Source organism: Capricornis sumatraensis, chromosome 5 (assembly GCF_032405125.1).
Source record: "Capricornis sumatraensis isolate serow.1 chromosome 5, serow.2, whole genome shotgun sequence".
Classification (NCBI taxonomy): domain Eukaryota; kingdom Metazoa; phylum Chordata; class Mammalia; order Artiodactyla; family Bovidae; genus Capricornis; species Capricornis sumatraensis.
In genome coordinates, this window is record NC_091073.1 from 42,671,142 (window position 1) to 42,690,570 (window position 19,429).

Here is a 19,429-nt window from a genome sequence, read left to right on the forward strand (position 1 = left end):
TCTTTTTTTTCCACTACAAAGTTAACAGCATCATGAGTAAGCTTCTCTTACCAATGAAAAGGAAATAACTAGATAATTATCCAAGTCTGAGTCAGTGTCTCTGAAGCACTTCCACTCTTTGCACCAACAGAAAAATAGACCATTCAGGAAAGATTGGATTAATTTAGTGAATTCTAAGGATGAATGCTGGTCACTACCAGGACTACTTAATCAATACATTCAATATTTAATAGAAAACACTGCTAAAATGATAACTTAGATGTCCATGGGGTCACAAAGAGTCAGACATGACTGATCCACTGAACTGGACTGAACTGATGCTGAAGGAAGTTCAGCAGCAGTAGTATGTGGATGCTGTAATCGTATAATGTATAGATTAATTTATTTTGAATCAGGAGACATTTAAATATATATAAAGAGCTCATATATTATATTTGTAATAGAAACACATTGGACTACTAATAACTTTTAAACTATAAATTCTTCTACCATTAAAATGGAATATTTTGAAGTGGAACCATATTTTCTAGAACAAGTAATAAGCCGTATATAGGTCCCCAAATAGATACTCTTAGAATAACGTTCATTTATAAAATGTTAAGCCTCGAGAAAATCATATTGCAAATAAAATGCAAAACTAAAGCAGATTGTGTTTAGAATGTGTTAGAATGGTTTTAGTCATATTGGTGGCAAAATTTAGTAGCATCCAAGATAAATCCAAGATAAATATGTTATCTCTATTCCAATATCAAAATCTAAACTCCCTGACTTTCTCCAATAACTAGTTGATAAGTTTTCAAAAATGCCATTGGGCCACAGCTCCAGGCTCTAGGCCAGGGTGAATCTAGCCCACTGCCTGGTTTTGTAAGGTCTAGGAAGAACTAAAAATGGCTTTTGCATTTTTAAATGTTTCCCAAAAGCCCAGAAGAATAGCATTTTGTGATACATGGTAATTGTGTGAATTTGAAATTTGTGTCCATATGTTAAGTTTTATTGGAATACGGCCCCACCAGCCTGCTTATGTGTAACCTAATATTGTCTGTGCTCTAGGGGCAGAATTGTGTGATTGCAGCAGAGACCATTCAAATCCTTCATTATCTGGCCCTTTACAGAGTGAGTTTGTGAACCACTGCCCTGGGCCTTGTTAAATCTTCTCTGTTGAGTGAAATCCTCTCTGGGAGTGGAACTTTTACTTCTCTTTGTTTTAATGTCAAGGTTTTTTGAAATCTTCCCTTTTGATCCCCAGAAGAGCTCTAATATTTAGATAATGGCTCAAGTTTATAAAAGCAAAATAATAGGGTAAAATAGATTTATACAGTGGAAAAATATGTTTATTTTGTGATTTTCAGGATATGTTTTTCCTTCTTGACTCGATATTGGATTATCTATCCATCTACTCTTTTAAGATGTAGGTTGTGGATTCAATGGACTTATTTGTATTTAATCAGTTCGTTTTTATTGGCAATGATTTCTAAAAGGGGTACAATCTCATAGGTCCACACATTGATGATCCAATTTAACAGAAGAGAATTTCTGCAAAGTCATTGCATACCTGTCTCCAAGCTGTGAATATCGTATGTCAGTAAAGGTTTTGCACCACACATGACTTCCAATTTATCTGTACCTTTCAAGATATATAATTTAACACTGATGACAAAATTTATAACTTCCAGAGCATAAGTACATTATTTCCTCAATATCTGAATGTCTAAAGTGGATTTTTTTTTACCTACAGACCATATTTCAATTTTGTTTTTTCCCATTTTCCTGTTTCTTTTGTAAATCAAAAGCTAGGAAACTATTGTTTTCCCATATGAGCACAAAGAAAGTTCTCTTTTCTAAAGCATTACAGGAGATATGTAAGAATCAGTATTTGGTGGTTCTTTTATCTCCTTTTGTATCTAACAGAATTATTGCTTGGGCTAGCATAAATGTTCAATAACTACTTGGTGATTGTTTAACAAATAAGCATTATCGTTTGTGCAGTCAGAATGTTCCCAGCTGAAGGTTATTTATTGAGAATTCAAAACATTGAATCCTTTATATGACCAACAGTTATATTTCCTTTGTACTTCATTTAGCTTTTGCGGTGCTGCAAGTTTTCTGTATAATCTTAGAAATGCACCTAATATATATTTTGGCTAAATACCAAATGTTAAAATCACTTTTCAATAGAAGCAAGTACTGCAGCTGAATAGCATCATTAAAATATTAAATCTAAACCTCAAGACCAAATAAAAAATTATCCAAAAAATTCTTGTTACAATTACTGAAAATTATACTTATTTTGTTAAAGTCTGGCATAGAATAGAATGGTAATTTTTTAGCACTCTGATCTACTAGATTAGCACTGCTAAAATGTTTCTCACTTTCACCTGAGTATGGCTCAATAACAGGTTGTGGTTTGGCCAGCTCTACTAATACAGGGTACTGCTAAAGGTAAGATTGCTACTGTTAGGCTTTCTCCCTGTGTAATAGTAGCAGATACAGCAAAGTTAATTTTTTTAACTTATCAACTCTTTGTTGTGATCTCACTGAAGTAATTACATAAGCTGAAGTTTTGTACATTGCTTAATCAAGAGTTTTGTACATATTCAGATGCAGACATATATATATATATAATTTCTAACATTTCTAACTTTATCCTTCACAATATCAATTATTAAAAATGTGTGCTTAAAACTTTGACCTAGGATTGTTATACTGGAATAATATACTGGCTTTCAAGGTAGAATAATTGTTGAATTTACATCAGTTCCTCTTTCATTATGTACAGAACCATTTCAGTAAAATGAGAAGAGGATCTTTAGAGCAGTTTTCAAGTAAGATAAAACTGGATTCTTAAGAAATAAGTATGGTTACATTTTCACTGGTTGGGCAAATTAAATATTTTTGTGAGAATAAAAATGAATTGTTAATAAATACTGCCATGTTAGAATTGTTGTCTGGAAAGTATAATATCAAGACATTTCTTTGATCAAGCACCTTTTTCTAAAACACTTAAACCTTTTTAGTCCATCTTTTTAGACCATCTCTTATAATTACATATAAGGGCAATTTCAGAATCTTTTGTATCCCATGTAACTTTTTCTCTGAAGAAACAAGAAGTGCCTATAGTCTTTTGGCAGTTACATTATCAATATTCTGAACTCACAGGGCTCAGAGTCTCCTGAGTTCTTCATCTGTTTGGCCTTCCAAGAAGTTGAAGGCCAAAACTAAAAATGGTTTGCAGCCATTGGTTGAATTCTAAAGCCATTATGTATGCAACTACCTATCAGCACTTTATATATATTGAATATTATGCTGTTTCAGTCACTGTGCTAAGCAGTTATATTCATTTTCCATGTGATTTTCTCACAACCAAAGGGTAACTCGTGTTACTATCCTTAAATTACAAAAGAAGAAATAGTCTTCACAAGATAAGTAGATTTACCTTAAATGACAGCATAAAGTAGTAGAGCCAGAAGTAGAGACCAAGCAGGATGACTTCAAAAGCCAATAAGCTACACTCAGGAAGGATCTGAAAGAAATAAACATCCATATTGTTTCAATATTATTTTAAGTTATTCAATTCAAAATTTCCCTTCTCACCAAAAGATCTATACAACTCATCATAACAAAGTGTAGATCTAAAAAACCCTCCTTCTTGAGTTAAAAATGGTAAGAAAAAAAAAAAAATCCCCATTCCAAAACAAAATTAGAAGATTTCATGATGGTCTGATCTTTGACAAATGAATCCATGAATAGAACACTGAATTTTGAAGTACAATGTTTAGCCTAAATAGGAATAATGAACAAATATCCACTTTAAAATTAACATAATGGGAATCAATTTATTATGTTTATATTTGCCATTCAAGTAATTTGTTGCAGGTCTGAATATATAATGTCACATTCTATTTTTTCAAACTTAGACTTCACGTTTGCATTTAAGATCATAATTGAAGTATATAAACTTTTATTTCCTTTCTAAACAGAGGAAAGATGGGACAGAATGGGCAAGAGCCTATAAAACAGACAGGAGTAGGCATAGGACTAGCAGACACTGAAGGTAAGTTAAAATTTACTATCCTGGATTTTGGTTGAATCTGTTTGCTATACAGATTTGTTTGTTTGTTTGTATGTTTTTGTTTTAATATTAATGTTGAATTCTAAGTACTACTTATTGAACAAGTCAACTTCTTATGAGTTCTGATTTTTTTTGAATCTGTTTTCCTCTTAGTCATTTTTTTCTAATAATGTTTCATCTTCTGTACAGCACTGACTCATAGATTTTAATCCTAGCGTGAGATTAATTCAGTGTGTCAGAATATAAGATCAATCAAAGGTTCTGAAATTCTAAGTTGTAGTGGAAAATAGTAATTTTTGCGAACTATTTCTGCTAATGAATAATTGAATGCTCATAGTTTAAGTAAGTGCACAATGTAAAAAGCAAATAAGCACCATGTATGGCACATGATTAGTATTCTTTAAATTGTAGCTATTATTAAATTAGAAGTAGATATAAGACAAAGCCACTTAGATCTGATCCAAAAGAGTGATATTCCTCCAAATAAAATATGCACTTCTTGGGAGAGCTTATGCAAGACCACTTTAAAGATTTAGATCAAATCAATTAGACTTTCCAATTATACTGGTGTTTCCCCAGCTTACCTTGAAAACTTATAATACACTCAAAATAGACAATTTGGCCCTTTGCCACATTTCTTAAATTTCTAATTGTGTTATTCTTTGCTGGTGGGTATCCATGTACATTACATATAATGACTGACATGACCCATTTATTCTCTGAAACCAGATGTTCACAAGCTTTAGCAGGAGGCGTTAGGATCTCAACTCTGTATGAGGCTTCATATGCCTGGCTGCGTGCATTTAAAGAACAAATAACCCTAATAAATTACTTATTCTCTTAAGTATCTTTGGAAGCCTGAATTTGATCACTCAATTTTCATTTTCAATGGGCCAGCACAAATAAACCTCTACTATTTTCGTAATATGCTAAATTCTACTCACAAGTATTTTCAAATAATTGAGTATGTGAAAGCACATCACCTAAGGATGTCAACCTAAGGATGTGGTGGGGGGGAGGGGGAGGGCAGCGGTTTAGGAAAGAGATCAAGACTTGATTTCATATTGGAAGTTTTATCAAGCATAAGGGTTTATATAGAAATAACGCAAATCTCATTTTAACTGGTATCTCGTCTATTTTATATAGATATCTTTTACATGTAACTGTAACAGTGGTTAATATGAGTCCTTCTTAGGTGTATGAACATATTTTGTCCATGAAGCAAGTGTAGAACAGAAATGACTTCCTGACCAAGAAAAAAAATAGGTCTCGGAACTGGAGTCCTCTGTCTTGCCTTGTTTTCATAAACACACACAAAAAAAGTGTTGTGTTTTGTTTTGTTTAATTATTTTCTCCAAATATTTTCTCCAATAGGAAAAAGAAAATGGAGTAAATGATAGTTATCCCTCCAGGGCTTTGTAGATTAGAATATACAAGTGCTCTATGTAAATTTTTCATTTAATTTCATTTCCTTGTCCAACTGGGTTGTTTAAAAATTAGCTTGCAGAGACAAAAATGCAAAATCATTCTGAAAGACCCCCAACTAGAACAGAGTAGCAGATGTTACTAGAATATCCAAGGAGTCCCTCAGCAAATACTGTTGTTAATGGCACTAGGGTAAGCACTGGGGATGAAGCTTAGATTGTAGCACAATCCATGGTTGTTCAATCCATGGGTATGAGTAACATAAATGTGAACAAAAGGTGTGTCCAAGCCTTTTAAAATGGCAATTTAAATCCCTGACTTTTATTCCTAAACTTGTATTCCAAAATATGTGAGATCAAATTTATAATTTTATTTATTTCTTCTTTAATCATTTGCTTGAATATTCTTTTTCCACATGGAGGATACTAGGTACATAATTATTTCTGTTTTCTTCTAGCTATTTTGTGGTGTGAAAGGTAATATTGAATTAAGTAAAATGTTTTATCCGTGTGATAAGGTGATAAGGTAATAAGCTTTCCTTTCCTAACTAGTATGAAATACCATATCAATCATATTCAGAGTTTTCAAGAATGTTTATGTCTGGTAATGGACTTAACGGAACCTTTTGTTGACCTTTCATCCTATTTGTATCTGTCGGTGCCTGTCTCGTTGTTATTCTTGTTTTATTTTTGGTTTTTCTAAATTAGACTGCTTTTAGCCATTTCTCAGTCTTTAAAAAAGAAAACTCTTTGTTGAGAAGCAAAGGAAGTTGTACATGAATATTTGTTGGAATTATACTATAATTCAGATACTGTTTTGAGGAAATTGACATCTTTACATATAGTATTTTCTTACTCATGAACAAGGTATATATTTTTAAACGTTAATATGAACATAACTATTTTTATATGTATGGTATTAGACACATTACTCAAATTTTCCAAGTCTCTGGTTCCTAGTCTACAAAAGTAAGAATAACAATAGTACCTACCATGAGTGTGTGCTGCCAGGATTGATGGAAATAGTTAAGGTACTTGGTACCGTGACTGGCTTATACTCAGTATATGCTAGCTGTCATTGTCCCTGGGGCTTCTCTGGTAGCTCAGCTGGTAAAGAGTCCGCCTGCAGTGCCCCCTATCATTGCCTGTTATCATGTAAGTGATCACTCCTGGCCTGCTTTTTCCCAAGACTTTTAAACTCATGTTTTCTAAAATGGCTTCTCTTTTTTTCCCTTTGTCATTCCAACAGAAAAGATGTTTTCAGGGTCCTACATTTTCTAGTTTGTTTTGAAAAGTATATTTATCATATATATATATATATAATTTATTACAGTGTTTCAAACCATTTTTCTTCCCAGAATAATTCTCATGTGATCCCTTGTATAGTAATACCTCCTCTCCATGAAGGATGGCTTTCACAGACCTTATTATGCTTTCCTAAATCACCTGAGTTTAAAATTCAGTGGTAATGATTTCTAGTCCTTGATTCCTCACTGGGAATTTAACATATAAAGCATATTCTAAAAACAGTCTATTATTGAAATAAAAAATAATTCAGGGTCTTTACCTGAGACAGATTCATCACCGGAGGTTATTAACTGACCACTAGAAATGAATTAAATTTCTTTAATATTTCTTGACCATTTCTTAGCCATAAGCACAAATCAAAGAATTGGCAATTGCTAAATATAAGCCCAGAACATTTTAGACTTTCTGAAGTTAATATTTGTAATGGCAGTTTTTAATATCTTCTGGAAATGTCTTCATTGCCTAGAAGTCCCTGAAATACTTGCATTGGGAGTTAGTGCTCTGATTTATTTATGAGACAGAGGCATTTGAATCAAAACAAGGACTTTAAAACATAGTAAAGGGTAGTGAATGAATATAAACCAAGAATATTCTCTTAGCATAGATGTGGGAAATTAACAAAAAAGACATATAAATACTACAGATACATAGTTTTACTTTGTTCTAAATGCCTTTAAAATATGAATGCATTTTCTGATTCATTTTCATGAAACAGTGGGGGATATAAATATACAATAATGATTTCCACTTTAAAGCTATAGAAACAGAGACCCAGACAATGGAACTATTCACCAAGAGTCAACTAATTAAATGGCAAAGGTTAAAATCTACTGATATATAATCTAGTATCGCCTGACTTTTGCCAATTGTACTTTCCATCCTTTTTTAATATTAATGGTTAGAGCACTTTTGCATGAAAAATATTTTAAATTTATAAAACTGTCTGCAATTATTGGAAAGGAAAATAATCAACATTGTTGCTGATTATGGCCTGTTAACTAAAATTAATATCAATTACATTATAGGCATTATGCAGCTTATAAAACAACTTTAAATCTTGTTCTATCTGATTTTAAAAATTTCCACAAAGTTACTATACTCAAAACAGCAAGAGATATAAAGCAGATTCCAAATGTTTTTATAAACAACTAGCTTATAGTTGTTTAAAATACATTACATAATACATTAAAATACATAACTATGTATTTTACATAGTTAAAATATATTACATACAAAGGAGGAAGGATAAGCATTCATACAGTGTATCAACAGCAATAATAAACACTTTAAAGAGAGTCATGGGTAATGCCCTTGAAATTCCAAGTAGAACAGAATATAAACTAAAATTCTATCCACAAACTACTCATTAAGTGTAAGGGTTGAATAAAATCAGTTTGGGATGTGTGCTGCTACTGCTGCTAAGTCACTTCAGTGTCTGACTCTGTGCGACCCCAGAGACGGCAGCCCACCAGGCTCCCCCGTCCCTGGGATTCTCCAGGCAAGAACAGTGGAGTGGGTTGCCATTTCCTTCTCCAATGCATGAAAGTGAAAAGAGAAAGTGAAGTCGCTCAGTCGTGTCTGACTCTTAGCGACCCGATGGACTGTAGCCTACCAGGCTCCTCCGTCTGGATGAGGGAAGACTAAATCTTGACAGACCAAAATTTAAATATAAATAAATTATAAAGGCAACACAAAATTACTTTGAGAAATAAGAATGTAAAAGAACCAAAGAAACAGATATAAAGGGTTGACAGTAGATTCTTCTCTGTAACTTTATTAAGGGTTGTGTTAGTTGCTCAGTCATGTCTGACTCTTTGCCATCCCATGGACTTGTAGCCTGCCAGGCTTTCTCTGTCCATGATATTCTCCAGGCAAGAATACTGGAGTGGGTTGCCATTTCCTTCTCCAGGGTTATTAAGGGTTGCTAAGTCACTTCAGTCATGTCCAACTCTGTGTGACCCCATAGACGGCAGCCCACAGGCTCCCCTGTCCCTGGGATTCTCCAGGCAAGAACACTGGAGTGGGTTTCCATTTCCTTCTCCAATGCATCAAGGTGAAAAGTGAAAGGAAAGTCGCTCAGTCATGTCCAACTCTTCGCGACCCCATGGACCGCAGCCTACCAGGCTCGTCTGTCCATGGCGTTTTCCAGGCAAAAGTACTGGAGTGGGGTGCCATTGCCTTCTCTGTATTAAGGGTTAGGGGAAATGAGAAGTTCGGTCAAAGTAAAAAGAGTTGGGCCATGGGAGAATTGATTTTTTATGAAGAAGTCATAAAATTATGTAAAATAATTCAATCTTTTGATATATGAGGAAATTAAAAATTAGGGATAGTGATCAAACCATATTGATAAGTATGAGGAAAAAAATGGTATTGTTTACAATAAATAACTTCCTGAAGTGATTTGAAGTGTTAGTTGCTCAGTCATGTCTGACTCTTTGTGACCCCAGAGATCCAACCCAAGTCTCCTGCATTGCAGACAGGTTTGTTACCGTCTGTACCACCAGGGAATCCTCAAATAACCTCCTTCTATTAGGGCTTCCCAGGCACTAGTGGTAAAGAACCCGAATGCCAGTACAGGAGATATAAGAGAGAAGGGTTCAATCACTGGGTTGGGAAAATCACCTGGAGAAGGAAATGGCAGCCCACTCAAGTATTCTTGACTGCAAAATCCCATCTACAGATGAGCCTGGTGGGCTACAGTCCATGGGGTGGGGTAGAGTCCATGAGTGTGCTACAGTCTATGGGATGGGCTAGAGTCCATGGAGTGGGCTACAGTCTATGGGAATGCAAAGAATCAGACATGACTAAAGCAACCTGGCACAAACTACCCTGAATAGTAATGAATATCCATTCTGCTAAAAGTTATGAGTAATAGTAACTTCCTACTATTAGCCTAAATAGTAATGAATATCCATTCTCTTGAAAGCTTTTAGCAAGAGTTACTACAACTAAGTACTCTATTTTACATACTCACTAAATATATTCTCATAGCACCAATGCTATATAGAGCAAGCTTTTTCACATTTAAGACACCTAACTTTAACTGATACCAATAAAATACAAAATCTCTGTAGACAAAAATGCTGCAGAATTCAAACTACCAAGTAGTTTTAGCATTTTATTCATTTAGCCAGCAAAAAGAAAATTTCAGAGTTTTGGAAAACGCAAAATTCATTGATGATAATTCATTTTTCCACTATTTAGATTATCAGTTACTTTTTCTAATTGAAAAATTCTGATTTATTTGATCCAGAGAGTCATTTGGAAATTTATATAACTTTCTATAGAAAAAAAAAAACACCTATATTTGAGTAAAAAACAAATAGTAGAACTTCCCAAAAATAAAGACTGACACATCACATAAGTAGCCCTTGCTCAACCAAGTGGCACTTTCCCTAAATAAACCAATTTTAAAGATAAAAAAATAACACAGACATGAGATAATATATTCTGAGGAGAGTGCACACTACTTCTTTACTGTTTGACTGTTAGTTTCTAAAAAATCAATATATTCTATTATTTGCTTTGCAACAGTACAATTGTAGGAAAGAAGCATTTGTCTGTTTAAATCTTTTATTTTAAAAAAATGCTTTGCTATCTACCCAAGTCATCTTCTGTATTTGAGTATTTTCTTGCATCAAGCAAATGAAATTTTCGACTGTTATAATCAAAAGCAGATACTTTCTTATCCACTAAATAATATACCATTTTGATTTCTGTTGGAGAAGGCGATGGCACCCCACTCCAGTACTCTTGCCTGGAAAATCCCATGGACAGACGAGCCTGGTGGGCTGCGGTCCATGGGGTCGCATAGAGTCGGACATGACTGAGGGACTTCCCTTTCACTTTTCACTTTCATGCATTGGAGAAGGAAATGGCATCCCACTCCAGTGTTCTTGCCTGGAGAATCCCAGGGATGGGGGACCCTGGTGGGCTGCCATCTATGGGGTCACACAGAGTTGGACACGACTGAAGTGACTTAGCAGTAGCAGTGATTTCTGTAATTTGCATTGCTCCCTAAAGCCCAGACAACTGTCATTGGTGTATGAAGTACTAAATGTGCTTTACCGTGCACATTTTATTATAACATCCTTGCTATTGAATTATATATATATATATATCCATTCTACTTGAAGACTTATCCTCAAAAGCCCTAGCACGTTCTCCTTAACAGCTATAACCACAGCAACATTACAACTGACATTTATTTGTTAAAGGTTTTGCTAGGATCTGTAAAAATCTGGTGGCCTATTTTCATAATAACCCTCTAAAATAGATATTATAATATTTATGATCCCAAGGTCTAGCACAGAGACTTATACAAAATACCTACAAAATAAACATTTTTGAGTCAAGACATTAAAACTCTGAGAGACTGAAGGATAAATCAAACCTAGAAATACACCTGTGAAATTGAAGTTGATATTTATACAAAATATCTTAAAACTTAAGAGAGTCTTAAAATTTAAGATTCTTTTAATTTACCTGCTATACCCAAATGTCTTAAAAAGTAATGTTAGCCCTGTATGTTGATGGACAAGCTTTTAAGAACTTTGCTACCCTGGAACCACAGAAATGATGTTGCTTCAATTAAAAACTAGATTATCTACTTGAAAGTATAATAACTCCTCATTTTTATTGCTTGTGCTTTTTTCACAAAGCCCCATTGACTCAACAGAAGATGGTTAGTGCTCAGTCTCCCCTAGAAAGAATCAGTGCCCTGCAGCAGACAGATATATTCATGTACAGCTGGGCTGAGTTATGACAGAGGTAGATAAATGTCAGTACTGTCACTCTGCTTTAGGTTGAGTAAGAAAAGCCTCCCTGGCAGGGAATACTTTTTTTTTTAGATTCTTCTTGAAATAAAAGTAATGAGTAATCTAATAGGAGGAGTGCTAGTGAGGTTTTTAATAAGAGGGAACTTGCTGTTCAAACCTCTGTAAGGTGAGAGAATGTGAATTCTTGGTGAACCTGTGGGCACTTCTGTGTGACTATAGCAGAGCTCTGTCTTGGAGAGACAAGGCTTGAAAGGTAATCACAGCTCACATAATTTGACAAGTATCAGACGCTGTCAGGAGGGATTTAGACTCTATGCTGTAGACAGGCAGCTGGAAGCAAAGGAAAATTCCATGATCAGATTTGCTGTTCTGAAGGATGGATTACAAGGGATCATGTCTGCAGTCAGGGGACCAGTTAGGAGGCAATTCAGTGGTCCAAGTAAGAAAGGATAAGGACTAGAATACAGACAAAGTCGGCAGTAGGAAAAAAAGAGGATAGACCACTCTGAGACCTCTCTAAAAAGACAAATAGGAATGGATCGTTTTGTTCAAAAAATGATTCAAAATCAAAGTGCAAATAAAACATCTTTGGGCACTAGCATCTTACAGCTACATCACTGTAGCTGTAATGTGATATAGTGATGATCACTATAAGTGATCAGTAGTTAAACATAATTTTGATTTAAAATGAAGAAGTTGAAAAGTGTTAACAGAGGTCAGTGTAAAAAGTGATGAAGGGAAATAATAAAATGCAAACCTACGTTCCACAGAATTTTAAAGAAAGAAATTGGCTGTGCTTTAAAGAGCCAGCTGGTAAGCACTTCAGAGTACATTTTAAAGATGAATTAAAGAGTAAAATGGAGTTTGAATGAGGGAGAACACAAATTTTACTCACTTAACTTTGTCTATATATGGTGACGTTGGTCTCTTGTTCCAAATGTAGAAAGCTTGATGAATCAGATCCTTCTGCATCCTGATGAGTATGTGAGTGTGTGTACAGGACATATACTAAGGAGGAAAGTAATTATCAGTTCAGTTCAGTCACTCAGCCGTGTCTGACTCTGCGACCCCATGGACTGCAGCACGCCAGGCCTCCCTGTCCATTACCAACTCCCCTATGAGTTTACTTAGCTCATATCCATTGAGTCGGTGATGCCATCCAACCATCTCATCCTCTACCTATCCTCTATCTCATCCTCTCATCCTCTTCTCCTCCTGCCTTCAATCTTTCCCAGGATCAGGGTCTTTTCAAATGAGTCAGTTATTCACATGAGGTGGCCAAAGTATTGGAGTTTCACCTTCAGCATCAGTCCTTCCAATGAATATTCATGACTGATTTCCTTTAGGATGGACTGGTTGGATCTCCTAGCAGTCCAAGGGAATCTCACATGTCTTCCCCAACACCACAGTCCAAAAGCATCAATTCTTTGGCACTCAGGTTTCTTTAGTCCAATTCTAACATCTATACATGACTGCTGGAAAAACCATAGCTTTTACTAGATGGACATTAGTCGGCAAAGTAATGTCTCTGCTTTTTAATATGCTGTCTAGGTTGGTCGTATTTTTTCTTCCAAGGAGCAATGGCATCAGTCACCATCTGCAGTGATTTTCAGTTCAGTTCAGTTCAGTCGCTCAGTCGTGTCCAAATCTTTGCAACCCCATGAATTGCAGCATGCCAGGCCTCCCTGTCCATCACCAACTCCGGAGTTTACTCATACTCATGTCCATCGAATCGGTGATGCCATCCAGCCATCTCATCCTCTGTCGTCCCCGTCTCCTCCTGCCCCCAATCCCTCTCAGCATCAGAGTCTTTTCCAATGAGTCAACTCTTCGCATGAGGTGGCCAAAGTATTGGAGTTTCAGCTTTAGCATCAGTCCTTCCAATGAACACCTGGGACTGATCTCCTTTAGGATGGACTGGTTGGATCTCCTTGCAGTCCAAGGGACTCTCAAGAGTCTTCTCCAACACCACAGTTCAAAAGCATCAGTTCTTCAATGCTCAGCTTTCTTCACAGTCCAACTCTCACATCCATACGTGACCACTGGAAAAACCATAGCCTTGACTAGACTGGCCTTTGTTGGCAAAGTAATGTCTCTGCTTTTGAATATGCTATCTAGGTTGGTCATAACTTTCCTTCCAAGGAGTAAGCGTCTTTTAATTTCATGGCTGCAGTCACCATCTGCAGTGATTTTGGAGCCCCCAAAAATAAAGTCTGACTATTTCCACTCTTTCCCCATATATTTGCCATGAAGTGATGGGACCAGATGCGATGATCTTAGTTTTCTGAATGTTGAGTTTTAAGTCAGCTTTTTCACTCTCCTGTTTCAGTTTTATCAAGCAGCTCTTTAGTTCTTCTTTGCTTTCTGCCATAAGGGCGGTATCATCTGCATATCTGAAGTTAGTGATATTTCTCCCGGCAATCTTGATTCCAGCTTATGCTTCATCCAGCCTGGCATTTTGTATGATGTACTCTGCATAGAAGTTAAGTAAATGATGTGACAATAAACAGCCTTGACGTACTCCTTTCCCAATTGGAAACAGTCTGAGGTTCCATGTCCAGTTCTAACTGTTGCTTCTTTACCCCCATACAGATTTCTCAGGAGGTAGGTAAGGTGGTCTGGTATTCCCATCTCTTTAAGAATTCTCCACAGTTTGTTGTGATCCACACATTCAAAGGTTTTGGTATAGTCAATAAAGCAGAAATAGATGTTTTTCTGGAACTATCTCACTTTTTCAGTGATCCAACAGATGTTGGCAGTTTGATCTCTGGTTCTTCTGAGTTTTCTAAAACCAGCTTGAACTTCTGGAATTTCACAGTTCACATACTGTTGAAGGCTGGCTTGGAGAATTTTGAGCATTACTTTGCTATCGTGTGAGATGAGTGCAACTGTGCAGTAGTTTGAACATTTTTTGGCTTTGCCTTTCTTTGGGATTGGAATGAAAACTGACATTATCCAGTCCTCTAGCCACTGTTGACTTTTCCAAACTTGCTGGCGTGTTGAGTGCAGCACTTTCACAGTATCATATTTCAGGATTTGAATAGTTCAGTTGGAATTCCATCACCTCTACTAGCTTTGTTGGTACTGATGGTTCGTAAGGTCCACTTGACTTCACATTCCACGAAGTCTGCCTCTAGGTGAGTGATCACACCATCGTGCTTATCTGGGTCATGAAGATATTTTTTGTATAGTTCTTCTGTGTATTGTTGCCACCTCTTATTAATATCTTCTGCTTCTGTTAGGTCCATACCATTTCTGTCCTTTTTGGTGCTTCCTACATTTTATATTTTAAATTTGGTCTCTTTATTCTTCCAGTTGCTGTCTCATTTCCTTATTTGGGTAATTGCCAAATTCTTGAAGATTTTACCTCTTACGTGTTTTTAAAATGTCTTCCTTCTTTTCTCCCAGTGACTGCCCAATTTTAGGTTTTCATCACATCTCACCCAGAGAAGTTTCTAGTCTCCTAACTGTTCTCTTCACCTACAGTATCATCATCTTCAAGATCACCTTTGATAGCACTAATATGGCTTTTTCACTCTCCAGTGTAAAAGGTCTCTGTGGACCCCTCTTGGCTGCCTGACTCTCATTGCTCATGTGTGCTCAGTTGAGTCCAGCTCTTTTCAGCTCTATGAACTGTACCCCGTCAGAGGATCTCCCCAGACCAAGGAAGGATCAAACCTGTGTTTCCTGCATTGGCCAGTGGATTCTTTATCCCAGAGCCACCTGCCTCTAGAAAGAGTCTATTAATAATACAACAAAATAATAATACAACGAGCCCCTCCTTCGACTTCTGCAGTTTATCTTCTGACATGTCCTAGTGTTTGACTGGATATATTACATCCTTTATATTTACATCCTGTTATATGAAGAACTGATGCTTTTGAACTGTGGTGTTGGAGAAAACTCTTGAGAGTCCCTTGGACTGCAAGGAGATCCAACCAGTGCATCCTAAAGATTAGTCCTGATGTTCATTGGAAGGACTGATGCTAAAGCTGAAACTCTGGTACTTTGGCCACCTCATGCGAAGAGGTGACTCTTTGGAAAAGACCCTGATTCTGGGAGGGATTGGGGGCAGGAGGAGAAGGGGACGACAGAGGATGAGATGGCTGGATGGCATCACTGACTTGTTGGACGTGAGTTTGAGTGAACTCCGGGAGCTGGTGATGGACAGGGAGGCCTAGCAGGCTGCGATTCATGGGGTCGCAAAGAGTCGGACACGACTGAGCGACTGAACTGAATGGCAGTGAGCTGATACTGTATTTGGGCTTCCCATGTAGCACGAGTGGTAAAGAACCTTCCTGCCAGTGCAGGAAACATAAGAGAGGCAGGTTCAATCCCTGGGTCAGGAAAATCCCTTGGAGTAGTGCACAGCAATCCTCTCCAATAATTTTGTCTGGAGAATCCTATGGACAGAGGAGATTGGTGGGCTACAATCCATGGCATTGCAAAGAGTCAGACATGACTAAAGTGACTTAGCATGTACACATACCATATTTATATCTTGTAATACCAAAATTGCTTACATTTGCTCATGCTGTTTACTTACTATGATCACCCCTTCTCAAGTGGCTTTATCTTGGAAAACATATGTTTATCCTTTGAGGCTCAGTCTTCACCTTGACTTTTCTAAGAACGTATGCAAGGAGCAAACTCCACTTGACTCTGTTAGGGAAGTCTTCTTTTTGTACCATCAGCACCACTAAAAGCTTTTTCCTCTGACTCTGTGAACTACCCCCAGGCCCTTATGACAAGGGCTTTTCTCTCCCTTTCTCTCTTTTGCTTAAGTGAGGACCTAGAAATTATTATGGGCTTCCCTGATGGCTCAGACGGTAAAGCATCTGCCTGCAATGCGGGAGACCTGGGTTTGATCCCTGGGTTGGGAAGATCCCCTGGAGAAGGAAATGGCATTCAGACAAGGACAAATGTCATATGATATCACTTAAATGTGTAATCTAAAAAATAATACAAATGAACTTATATACAGAACAGAAATAAAATCAGACATAGAAAACAATTTATGGTTACCAAAGAGGAAAGTCAAGTGGGAGATAAAATAATTAAGAGGTTGGGATTAACATATATACACTATTATATAAAATAGATAAACAAAAGGGATTTACTATACAACATAGGGAACTATATCCAATATCATGTAATAACCTATAATGGCAAATAATCTGAAAAATGTATATATGTGTAACTGAATCACAATATTGATTGTGAATTTTGCACAATATTGTGAATTAGGTGAAGTTCAAGCCAGTGTTCTTGGGGCAAAGCAAGGTAAGACTGATGAAAAGGGGAACTGGAGCAGCAAATATGTACACATAGAGTACAAGTAGGTTGAGAACACAAAGTTGAGGTAGAATTATTGTATATTCGCCAGTTAAGGACAAGGGAGACAAAGGGCTTATGGCAAAAACTGAATGAGAAATGGTTTATAGAATGAACATTAGTTAAATAAAGTGGGGAATCAGTTGAAACTGACAGGAGGATAAAAATTACTGTGTGTTAATAGTGGCAGAATTAATCTAAACACAAACAAAGCTGCTGCTGCTAAGTCACTTCAGTCGTGTCCGACTCTGTGCGACCCCAGAGACGGCAGCCCACCAGGCTCCCCCGTCCCTGGGATTCTCCAGGCAAGAACCCTGGAGGGGGTTGCCATTTCCTTCTCCAGTGCATGAAAGTGAAAAGGGAAAGTGAAGTCGCTCAGTCGTATCCGATTCTTAGCAACCCCATGGACTGCAGCCTACCAGGCTCCTCCACCCATGGGATTTTCCAGGCAAGAGTACTGGAGTGGGGTGCCACTGCCTTCTCCGGCAAACAAAGCAGAAGATATAAATAACCTAGTGGGCCAATGTAAGCATATGACTCTCATAATCAACTGTCATTTAGGTGGTTTTCTCTGGTTTTTGCAGAGGTTACCTGACTGCTTGATCACCATCCACTGCTGTGAGAAACTGGAGATTATTCTACAATGGGATGGCAGCTTCACTCTTACCAACAAAACTGTTTTTCTCATAGGAGCTTCTAGTGTCCCTAACATTATGCTATTATCTGATTTTATATTCTAAAATCATTACATGATGATGTTAAGATTTTTCTGTAAATAGAAAATATACCCACTTCTCCTAAGTGGGTAATCTTCCTGGTTTTAGATCAAAGGTCAAGAGAAGTTTAGATGGGAGGTCTAAACAATGCCTGTCTTCTTAAACTTAATGCATCTCTAGAAAAGAACATTCAGTTCAGTTCAGTTCAGTTCAGTTCCTCAGTCGTGTCCAACTCTTTGTGACCCCATGGACTGCACTACACCAGGCTTCCCTGTCCATCACCAACTCCCGGAGCTTGCTCAAACTCATGTCCACCCAGTCAAAGATGCCATCCAACCATCTTATCCTCTGTCATCTCCTTCTCCTCCTGCCTTGAATCTTTCCCAGCATCAGGGTCTTTTCCAGTGAGGAAAGAACACTGGAGAAGGAAATGGCAACCCACTCCGGTATTTTTGCCTGCAGAATCCCATGGACAGAGGAGCCTGGTGGGCTATGGTTCATGGGGTTGCAAAGAGTCGGACACAACTGAGCAGCTAACACTAATCATACCAGCTCTCCTATTTCATTCCTTTAGGACTTGTTTTCCTGATGCATTTGAGAGGTGTTTCATAACTGCAAATATTTAAAATGTAATGTCCTTTTAGGTTTTCAATTTCTTTTCTCTAACAGCTAATGTTTTTTGTTGTTTTAGTTTGGTTTGTTTGTTTGTTTGGTCTTATACAAGATAATGGATGGGAGGTTTTAATCAAAAGCTGTTTTGTTTTTAAAGAACTCTGGTTATTTTCAGTCACAGTAAAGGGGATGCTAAGGAGCATGTACCATAGGGACCAAAAAATGCCAAAACACTGGAGATCAATCAGAAGAATCTATGTTTTTCTTTCTAAAATGATGTTCTTTCTGGCTTTGTCTCAGAAAGAAAGGCTTTCTTTATGTAAGAAGATGGAAAGAATGTGCGGTTCTGTCCTACTTTCACAAAACTCTTAAATCACATTAGGCCCAAATGCCTGCCTTGCTGTATAAAATATCTCCTTGAATCTGGGTTATTTCAAATAAAGCCCTTAATGAAAGCTTACAGAATGCTTCTGCTCTGAAAAAACATTTAATGAAAACATAACAAAATGCCCCTTTCAGCTGCACTCAGCCTTGAGACATGACCATATACTAGGGTGTCTCTCCATGACTTTGAGTAACACGGGCTTGTATATGCATATAAACAGAGAATGCAATTAATACATTCACAAAAAACATTTATTTGGGGAGAAACCATAGGTTTGAAAAAATCCCAGAAGAATCTCCAAATCTATGGCCTCAGCTTAATTTAATGGGAAGAGCATAGGTTTTACCTCAAGCCTGTTAAGTCACTTTCCAAAGAGCTAAATGAAAATGATACAGGTTTTGTAGGTTTGCTGTAAAGATTAGAAAAAACTTTACAGATTCATCCATTAAACATCCAATATATTCTAGGTATCTTTTCTAGGCTAAAAAGGGTAAATAAGGCACAATCTACACACTTGAAAGCTGGAAGTAGTCTATAGATTTAATATGCCTGAAATAGGAGAGTTATTTAATAAATTGAATACATTGTTGATATACCATTCAAGTAAATTGTAACTCCCTACATGTAACAAATTGAGAAATATATGAGTCACAAATTAATACTTCGGAAAGGAAAGTGAAGTTGCTCAGTCTTGCCCGACTCTTTGCAACCCCATGGACAGTAGCCTGCACCAAGCTCCTCCGTCCATGGGATTTTCAAGGCAAGAGTACTGGAGTGGGTTGCCATTTCCTTCTCCAGGGAAT

General features: G+C 36.9%; 1 protein-coding gene across 1 annotated transcript in view; it reads left to right on the forward strand.

Annotated features, from left to right (window-relative positions):
- The window catches only part of PCLO (piccolo presynaptic cytomatrix protein), a 375,834-nt gene that overhangs the window by 340,445 nt on the left and 15,960 nt on the right, over positions 1–19,429 (forward strand). Inside the window, exon 22 of the mRNA XM_068973161.1 lies at positions 3,978–4,051. Within this exon, the coding sequence (XP_068829262.1) occupies positions 3,978–4,051 (74 nt within the window). The remainder of the gene's footprint in view (positions 1–3,977; positions 4,052–19,429) is intronic.